This window comes from Dioscorea cayenensis, chromosome 12 (assembly GCF_009730915.1).
Source record: "Dioscorea cayenensis subsp. rotundata cultivar TDr96_F1 chromosome 12, TDr96_F1_v2_PseudoChromosome.rev07_lg8_w22 25.fasta, whole genome shotgun sequence".
Classification (NCBI taxonomy): domain Eukaryota; kingdom Viridiplantae; phylum Streptophyta; class Magnoliopsida; order Dioscoreales; family Dioscoreaceae; genus Dioscorea; species Dioscorea cayenensis.
In genome coordinates this window covers 20,451,449-20,461,705 of record NC_052482.1, presented here as the reverse complement: position 1 = coordinate 20,461,705, position 10,257 = coordinate 20,451,449, and the positions used below count along the sequence as shown (strand labels likewise).

The following is a 10,257-nucleotide window of genomic DNA, read 5'->3' as shown; positions in this document are numbered from 1 at the left end:
AAACCTTATCATGACTTAGTTGAGATGGAGGATGGAAAAGATAAGCCTCATGTGGTTGGAAAGGGACATCAGTTATGGCACCTCAAAGAGTCAAAAATGTTTTTCTGAAACAATAAAATTGAACCTATGTTTTTTTTTTTTGGCTTCCCAGGTGAAGGTTGGGAATAGTGCTGCAAGCCTGCATGCCTGCCAGTGAAACCTCACTAGTTTTCTGAGTGGATACCAGGCATAATCCACATTCTTAATCATATCATATCCACAAGGCATGCTTTTATTCTTGTTATTCCTTAATCACTTTCTCTCTCAACATTAACAGGTTTCTAATGATCATTATCAACACACAATGACACAATAATCATAGTTTTCAAACATTTAGGATTGTACAAGGGACTTGAAAGTAGTGGTCCTGGAATTGGGAATAAACAGAAAAAGTTAATACTTTGTGATGAAAAGACCTCATTAAAATCTTACTAATAATCTGTTGGCTGTGGAAAACAATGCAAACAGGCATTCCACTTTTCAGCAAAGAAAATATCTCATTTCATTGCTTGAAAAATTATATGGTAAAGTAACTTGAAATGGAACAAAGATATTCAAGATAATATCATTCAATTTATTAAGTGCTAACTAGTAGACTTAATAAAGTAATAATAAACTCAAATCAATCAGCAAACATAGGTGAACATATATATCTCAATCCTCTTCCTTATCAACTTAACCTTTTTAATTTAATAATCATATACCATGAAATCAAGATAAAGAAAAAGAATAATGAAGCTGTTGTCCTTGAGCTAAAAACCATTAAAGTGAGTTACTTCAGAAATAATCCTTGAACTAACAAAAATTAATAATAATATTTTTTTTAGAACTATGTTTTTTTTAATAAGGACCAAAGTAATAATAATAACATTAAAATACATGTTATATTAATTACTATGGACTTTTGGCACTTAAAAAAGAATTATAGAAGGAGGGGCCCACCAAAGGTAAACTAGGAAATTAGGGCATTGTACCGTCGGCAGAAGGGTACGAGGTTACCGATCAAGAGCGGACGTGGGCTCTTCATATCCATTCATAGAAACTCATTTAGTCAAATACTATACCCCATTCTTTTAATGGTAACATATCACATCATATCATAAATCATACTCTCCTTTGTTTTAAATAGTACATATAGCAGATGCACTATGTCCATGATAGTAATAATCTTAAGATACATAAAGAGAAGCGAGGGAAAGATAAAGAGTGGACATATAGAGAAAGACATATTATGTAGTAGCGCATTAGTGGGTCAAGAATGGCTTTTGGGACCATTAGTCTAATCACATGCCAATTCATTAACAACTTCTTTCACACCTTTCACACCACATTAAACATGGCACAGTACATATTGCTTTTAAGTATACTGATCTTTCTTCATTTCCATTTGTTCATAAAAGACAAAAAGACAAATTAAGCGGTTCTCAGGCCTTCTATCTATAATTGGATTGCTTGAAGTTTCGAAGTTGCTAGGCTGCATTTAGTAAGATAGTAATTGATGAAACTAAAACTTAGTTCGACAGTCAAGGGGGCACTTCTGATTGTATTTTAAATTTCAATAATAAAGTTGGGGACATTGATAAAGCATATTGAAAGAAATCTTTTAATGATTTTCGTCCTTTAGATTTAAACCTTCAAAGTTTTTTTTTTATTTACTATTTTATTTTTAATCTAAAAATTTTATAAATACTTATTTTTAAGAATTATGACTAATCTATTAAATATTTATGTTTTTTTTTTTACTTAATTTTGATTGTTAGTTCATGTTATATGTCAATATTTATATCGGTCAATTGTACCCTACCAAGGAGTATGTATTGATGAAAAAAATTATAAAATTGCATACCTTTGTTCATGTGACTAAATAATGCTTGTTTATATAAGAGAACTACATCCACAAAAAAAATAATAAGAAGAATTTTAGTAAATAAAAAAAAAAAGATAAGTTATGATAGGGCATAACATACTAGACATATATATAAAGGAAATAATAATAATAATGCAAGAGACAAAAGAAGTGGGAAGCTTAAGGGTTAAGATGATGAGCAAGTGGTGGTGGGATGGGAAAGAAATGAATATATCTTCTTTTTTTTTTTTTCTTTTCTTTTTTTTAAAAGGAAGTGGACTACTAAGATGACATTCGAGCATTCCCATAATGACCCAACAAGAGGTCGCTATCTGCTTTTGCCTTGATTGAAATGTCTTCAATTACATAAGAGCATCCTCTTTGGGTACATTGCTGTGCTATGACATTATTGCATACTTGCTCGAATAGGAATTTGTTGTTTTAGCGTCGGTTCCACATCAAATCAATGGATCCCCCTAGACTCTACACCCTACCCCCTCTTATTTGGCTTATTTTTATCTGTATGGACCATGGAAAACAGCTCACCAGATTAGACTTAGGCCCTCCTTCTCAATTCCCAATCCAATCACTGCTCCTGCTAATGGGGGCATTGGATTTCTATGTTTTTTTTTTTTCCTTTCTTTTTATTTTTAATTTTTAGATTTTATCAGGGCCTTACAAAATGAATTTTTTATTTGTTGTGTTCAGCGAGCCGGTATTATGGAAATCCACATAAGTTTCTCACTTTATCTTCATATTTTGAATAAATTTAAATAACTCAGTTGCCTAAAAAAATCAAGCATAATCGATTAATTTTTTATTTTACTTATATTTAAGAGGTTTCGAGTTCTCAAGTATAATATAAAAAATAAAAAAATATTTATCCCTAATTTATTAAAAAAAGATTGCCTAGAAAACAATGAACTATAATGAATTCAAATGACCTAAAAAATGGTTTCTAAATGTCATTATGCTTATGCATAAATATCTGTTGTTCCAGATGACAAGAAAGTACAATGATTTCACCTATAAGAAAGCAATAAGAGAAAGATAACTACAGTGACATATGTCCATGAACAACTTTAGCCATCAGCTTTTCAATATATTGGGTGAAAGTGAAACTAGAATAGATCATAGAGATCTATGTTCAGATTTACCCTATTGATGGCATACGGAAAAATAAATATACAAACTTATGTGAGAAATCAATTTAAATTAAAGAGAGCAGTACTTCGACAAAAGAGATGAGCATGCCCATAACTAAAAGGCAGTTGAGTTGTCCAACATCAACCACCCATGAACCGCCCATGATCAAAGTAAAGCGTTTTCATGAAAGCCTGATTTCTAAGGGTCGTTCAACATCAAGTACCCATGAATCCATGATTAAAGTACAGCGTTTTTATGAAAAAACTAAGTTCTAAGTTATTTGTGCATGTTTAACAAGTGGCTGAACATACACGCATCAAAAAAGACTCAGTTTTCCTGCCATTTTTTTAATATTAAAGTCTCATGAGAATAACTTTAAAATCAATAAGGACATACCAGCTTCCAGATATCGCAATCCCCCGCAAACTGCCATAGATATGAGCCAAGGGACACGCAAAATTTTAATTATGCATAAAAAATACATGACAAGATCAAAATATGTACTAAAAGAGGGCCAAAAATATAAACATCAGCATCAATGAAGAACATATTAGTAACAACTTCGCGAGAAATTCACAAGGGATAATAGATTGTCAACTACTTCAGTAAAAGTGATTGGAAAAGCCTACAAATGCAGTTTGATTATATTATGAGAGCTTGTGATAATATAAGAAGATGCAGATCAACTACGAACTCAGATCAAGGAACAATTATATGTATCAAACACGTAGAACATGCACAAACTATCAAGATATGTACCTAGAAACTCGCATTGGAATATAGCAAGAAAGATTGAGGGTGCTGCATTTGAAGGGCTGACAGTGGATAACCACTGGTACAAAATGCAAGTCATGGCAATGTTAAGTATTGGAAAGATGATGAGCTTATATAGTTATATCCACTAAAACATGTCTCAACTTCAGATCAAAATTTTAGGAATCTATTATGGGCCTCTAAGAAAGTTCAGTCTGCACTTGTATTCTCTTAAAATCTGATTTACGATTTCAGTCTTCAACATGCTATGACAATATTCATGCACTATCACTTGAATTAAAGAGCTGGTGTCAAAGCAAGAACCTATTCACCAAGTGCGGTTTGGTACTGGCTTCCAATAGAAAAGAAATCAACGGGTGGCTAGGACATCACTATCTTGTCGATTCATGCACAGACACCCTGCCTGCTATATGCATTAATTAACATTAGTAGCATAGGATGATTTAAAACCCAAACTTCCATTTCTCAAATTGTTCATGCGCGAGAGACAAATTCACATATAAAAGTGCAAGCATTATAAAATGTACTTTTAGTGTTGTGTGCTACAGTTTTCTGGTTAGAATTCAGTAGTCATTTTTGCAAATATGTATATTTAAAAAAAAAAAATATTCTAAAAATTTTGAAATACTAGAACAGGCTCCCTTCAAAGCCTTCCAGATTTGCTGCACGCCTTTGTGGCCTTGCTCTACCTTGCTAATCATCTCCAAATACTTAAGTACCACAACCTGCAATTTCAAGCAGACCAACTTTAAGTAAAAGAACTCGCACCATTGGATGTGTCAAACTAGGGGAAACATAAGGGTAATGTGGGCTGGGCTTGGTGATGGGGTGGGCTCATTTGACCAATTGTACCCCAACTTTGATTGTATTGAATAGAGTTTTAATGAAAATAACATGAAAACAATAATGATAATGGTAATATCTACAAAGTGCTGGCTTTTTAACCAGGCCCTCTACTACTTATATATATTAAGGATAAACAGATCCAATGACAAATTACTTTGAATTAAGCTGTTACTTCTAATGGTGATATTTTCATTAAAGATGCATGGGAAACCAAGTCATACATACACTCAACAAAAATCCATAAAAAACAAGGTATTGAATAAGCGAGAACTTACTTCAGCCATCACATGATTAGATTTGTTGCACTGCATTAAGGTTAAAATGACAAAAAAGATAGGGTGAGAACAGAATGACAAAGCAAACCAGAAAAAATAAAATCATGCAAGCCTTGGCATTATACCTTGAAAACGGATTGTGCTTATTTCCTGCCCTGTCAGTTCAATGCCATCATCGCTCAATGGTACAATCCCTGATGAATCGACGATAAATGGAAAAGCTAATGGTGGAGAAAATGGGGACTTTGCAACCTTTATATATCTCTGACCTGAAATCAGAAGATCAGAACTTTTAGGTCTATCAATTGATCACTGGTAATGAACAAAAGATACTTTAAATAATAAATAATCAAAATAAGCATGCAATAAATTCTCTGTAGCCCATGCTTTATGATGCAAGAAAGAATCAATTGCAAGATGAAATAGTATTAGATGTATCTAGGATAAATGCAAAAACAGTAATCAGCCTTCCAGAGGAACAAAAACAAATGGCAATTCAAGTCAGTCATTTAGATGCAAAGAGAACAAGATTTTTCATGTGCTGAAACAACACTTTGGAACTCCCAGTTCTAATGAAAGAAGACAAGATACCTGAATGAGCCTCTAATACAAGACGAATTGTTACAGCATGAGCCCATTGGATGCCTAGAGCAGCAACGAGATGTGATTCAAGCCTCTCAGAGGTTACATTGTCATCCCCTCCAAGTCCTAAAAGTGTTATAAGCTTGGCTTTATTTTATTGACCAATTAAAATGCTATGCGAGTTCGAATATAGTAGAAGACCTTCAAATGGATAATGAAATGCTTCAGTACTTTGTCCCCTTACTTGGTTTGTTACCACAATAGGAATCCGTGAAAATTCAGCAACTGACCTATAAATGTATCAATCACACAAATATCAAACCACGAATACTCAGAAAATCTCAAAGGCCATCATTAATTGAGAAGGCAAGGAAAATACCCCTACACTAAATAAGAATAAAGAAGGAAGCATTAGCAGAAAATCAAAGACTTAACATAGTGGAGTTGAATGTTTTCAAATATGACACAAGAACATTTTGGAAGAAAAACAAGAAATCTTACTTCAGAAATGAAAGGGTCCATCCCAGTGGTTGTTGCCTTGAACCTCTGGTACAGCTTTCATTCTCCCTTGGGTTTCTAAATACCGAAGAATTCAAAATATATTCTTTCAATATCTGTGCAATAAGTAAAGACTCACAGCTGAATTAAAGTGCTTGCTTGCACACCTAAGAGCACAACATATTGATGCATCAGGATAACAGAAAATACTGGTCTTATTTACATTAAGAACAAACAATGATCAAGTCTAAATAACGTTAATATACATTACACGTTCATTCAAATATTTGGCAGGACAACACAACCAACTTAATTAATAAACAAGCATTTCTACATTTGTAAAATGAATTTCCCTTACACTGATATTAAACCTGCCATGCTATCAATGATCAACAAATTCACCTCACGCTGAATAAGGGATAACTTGATCTTTTCCAAGCTGCAAAAGAACTATCAGGTTTAAAATTAACCATATATGCTCAAGCCTATGTGGGCAACAATAGAGTCGTGAGAACAATTTACTAATGAAAAAAGTTTAACTGCAAAGAGAATATAATCATGACACACCTTTGTGTAAATTCAGATAAGGATGCTGGTCGCAACACGACAATTCTCCCAGCCATCTGCAACATAGATGATCGAAATAGCTCAGAGTTACTGCGAAGAAAACATAGGTAATAAATGCAACTGAGGTTTAAGTTTTAATTAAAAAAAGAGGCATCAAAGTTTAATCCCTGTTTTATCCAAATATCACTGGCCACAGAAGACAATGACGAAGATGCCATGCTTGGGATCACACTCTTATACTAAGGTAAAAAAGAAGAAAATTCAGAAATTCTAACAAGCTTTTCAAAAAACCTCCTGTGCCATCCCTTCAGTTTGAAATATCTGTGGAAAACTATTTTCTCCAATCTCTATTATCCTGTCAAGAACATTATTTATCCAATCAACCAGAAGGAATCACCAGAAACATAAAGATAGGGCCAGACAAAGACATACCTTCGTGAACTAAACTTAGATTCTGTATCAATATATATTACACGACCATTTAGCCCTCCATAGCAAGTAGGCAATGCCGCAATAAGTGAAAGCTTTAGGCAAAACTACACACAGAAACAAACAAGATAAATTAAAAATTCAAAGAGTGCCCTGTATATCAATGTGAGCTGGATTGAGTATGTGAGGTAGAGAGTTTACGGTTTGGTAATTCTAACCTTTGACATTTTACTTATGTCATTGGAGATGCATGCATTTATGCTACTCCAAACATAACCGTCATCATTTTAGATAACTAAATTGCACTGTCATCTCTTTGTGCTCAGTAATATGTAGACTTTAAAATACGTACTAGAATCACTATCCAGTTAAGAACCAGACACCAAGTGAAACAATCACAAGGACACGCAATACAGGACAACAAAAACGAGTTGCCATTTGACAAAATTTTATGGAGCATCCCATCAACCAAACATAGCAAGCCTCATAATCCATCAACCACTAACACATATGCTTGAATAATTACCAGCATGTCCAAACCCAAGATTCGAGGCCAAATATAAACAGTATACAATTTTCAATGAAGAAAATCCTAAAAAAACTACTGATTGGTTTAAACAAACAGTAAAACAAACACAAAATTTAACTCAACCATGTTAATATTCCCCAGCACTTATCCAGTTGCATTGAATTATATGATGATAAACAAAACCTGAGTATCATGAACCAAAAATAAATTTGCTAACACTCAGTTTCAATCATATAATAGATCCACAAAACAAAACCTAGGAATGGTTTGTCCTACTTGTGTTTTACCAATGCCCGAGGGGCCAACCAACTCTGTCAGCAAACCGGGAGGTATTCCTCCACCCAGAGCCTCATCAAGACCCTTCAACAGCGTCCGGAGACGCCCACCATGGCATCCACTACTCCGACGGTCCTCCATGAGCGAAAGCACCTGGAAAAGGATCCAAATCAGCCCCATCTCCGTGAAAAACAAAACCATAATCGAAATCAGGGTACAAGAACAAGCTGGAATCTCACAGTTTGATACGGCGGACATGTGATCTCGCTGATCCTTGCGATGGCGCTCAAAACCTGGTCACGGCCCAAGTCGAGCAAAGCCATCAGATCAGACTCTGGAAGGGAGAGAGCATCCTTAAAAACCATAACACGAAATTAGGGTTTAGGCATTGATCCAATGCAGAGATTCACCGCGAAATCGAAAGAAAACGAGAAAATGGAGAAAGGACCACGAGGGGAGAAGACCTTGGCAGTAATGATGCTTCGAGCTGCGAAGACATTGGCGATGGGTAGGGGGAGACCCATCTGGCTGATGAGCTTGTTCGCCATTGCCGCCCTCAGAGCTCGAGAGTCCCTGCTCGAAATCTAAGAATGGCGGGCTCTAATGCTTTGCTTGTTTTGAAGGTTTGGAAAGGTTTTATAAAGTATGATAAAGTATGGTAAATGAGGTTGTAAACCATATCTTGTTTGGGACAAAGGTAGAGTAAATGAAGGTTTATGAACTATGTTATGCTTGGTTTGAAAGTAAAGTAAAGTAAAATTATATATTAAAATTACAAAAAAGACCCTTTAAATGTTAAAATATATACATATCAAACATAAATTTGTAATAATATATTTTTATTTATTACAATTAAGTTATAACAATAAATGATAAAACTTTTCAATTACAAAATCTTGATACAAACCAAATTTCACATTAAAAAAAAAATCGAACAATTTACACAATGAACAAAGTCTAATGAACACCAAAGTTCACATAAAAAAAAACAAAGAAATTCAACAATTTACACAATTAACAAAATAGTCGACATAATGTAACGAACACTTAATATAAATTTGTCCACAAAAAACAAAATAGTCGACATAATGAAATTCACACTTAACAACAATTTGTTCACAATTAACAAAGTAGTGCATATAATATAATCCCACACTTAACATTGTTTCATTTAACAAAACATTGGGTAACAAACCATTGTGATGATGTAGTAACCACCATAGTCGCCCGGATAAATTGGAAAAAAATTTGAAAACAAATTAAATTCATGTACTAATAACATAAAAGAAAATAAATAAAAGAATACTCTAAGCAAATAAATTATATAAAATAAATTACTTTCGTGTTCAAATGAAGATATGAATATCCAAAAAAATTACGAACCTTCCATTTTTAGTCTTGTGATTCATGATGATGCCCCATTAACTCCAACAACACCGATTTGCGATGCGAGTCCGGGCATCTAATCACACTTTCTAACATTTTTGGGTCTTTGACGAGGAACACATATGCCTTGGTATGGAGAGATTGTGGTATTCCTATGTTTGTAACCATATCCCATACATCAAAATCTTTAAGTGGATCCCGATTTGCAACACATTGTTCTAGCACAATTGTGGACCTTTCTATGGTTGCATTTGTTTTCTCCATTGTCTTAGTTGATTGAACGAGAGCACTAGCTATTGACGTAAGGGCTATGGACATGTCTGCATCTTCATGATTGTCATTTCTTCTAATTCTTTTGGACCTAGAAGAACTTGGAGCCTCAAATTGTGATGGTTGATCTAGTGGTGAAGCTTCATCTTCAACTTCATTGTCATGTGAAGTCATATTTTCATTCTCACACAAATTCTCCAAATTTACTTCATTTTGGGAAACCATAAAGTCAATATCATTGATTGTGTCCGCCGAATAAGGGCTACGTGACGTATTTCCCGAATTTTGAAGTCTTCTTCTTCTCATCTCTGACGAGGTCTCGGCATGTTGTCCAGTTGCCCTATCTTGGCCATAAAGTTGAACTAATTTTTTTCATAATTTCTAATACTCTTGTTCATCCATTCGTGAGGCTTCGGTTTAACCTATCCAAAAAAAATATGTCAATAGCATGTCATGTATATAATCACGCATATGTTATAATGAACAAATAAACAAACCTCAATTAGGTTTTGCCACACCTCCGGCTCGGCATCCCACATTTCCGTTGTTGGACTACAAGCAAATCCGCTCATTCCATTTTTGAAAATGTCATAGCATCGTGTAAATGGTCTTTTTTTATATTTTTTTCATGCGATTTTTGCAATTTTTTTCTTTGTCTATTGGTTTATCGGAAATTTACCCTTCATCTCATTCACTATATTATCCAATGCATGTGTAGTGAAAGTTCCTCCAACTCGGTTTCCCATTGCTTGTTGATGCAAATATGCATCTATCAAAGCATCGTCCATCACAAC

General features: G+C 34.2%; 1 protein-coding gene across 1 annotated transcript; it reads right to left on the bottom strand.

The window, feature by feature from the left end:
• Positions 1–4,297: 4,297 nt before the first annotated feature.
• Positions 4,298–8,415, bottom strand: LOC120273876 (DNA repair protein RAD51 homolog 2). The gene is made up of 13 exons (XM_039280617.1): positions 8,272–8,415; positions 8,047–8,160; positions 7,808–7,960; positions 7,006–7,109; positions 6,865–6,928; positions 6,574–6,629; positions 6,365–6,445; positions 6,010–6,084; positions 5,710–5,798; positions 5,518–5,634; positions 5,052–5,195; positions 4,927–4,956; positions 4,298–4,530 (listed from the first exon to the last, which is right to left on the bottom strand). Exons 1-12 carry the CDS (start codon positions 8,353–8,355, stop codon positions 4,943–4,945), a joined length of 1,095 nt encoding a protein of 364 aa, XP_039136551.1. The 5' UTR covers positions 8,356–8,415; the 3' UTR covers positions 4,298–4,530; positions 4,927–4,942.
• Positions 8,416–10,257: the final 1,842 nt, after the last annotated feature.

Coding starts and splice junctions, on each gene's coding strand:
- LOC120273876 (XM_039280617.1), bottom strand. CDS start 8,355: ATGGCGAACAAGCTCATCAGCCAGATGGGTCTCCCCCTACCCATCGCC. Junction 8,161..8,271: donor GAAGCATCATTACTGCCAAG/GTCTTCTCCCCT, acceptor ATGGTTTTTAAG/GATGCTCTCTCCCTTCCAGA. Junction 5,635..5,709: donor ATTTCATTATCCATTTGAAG/GTCTTCTACTAT, acceptor TAACACTTTTAG/GACTTGGAGGGGATGACAAT.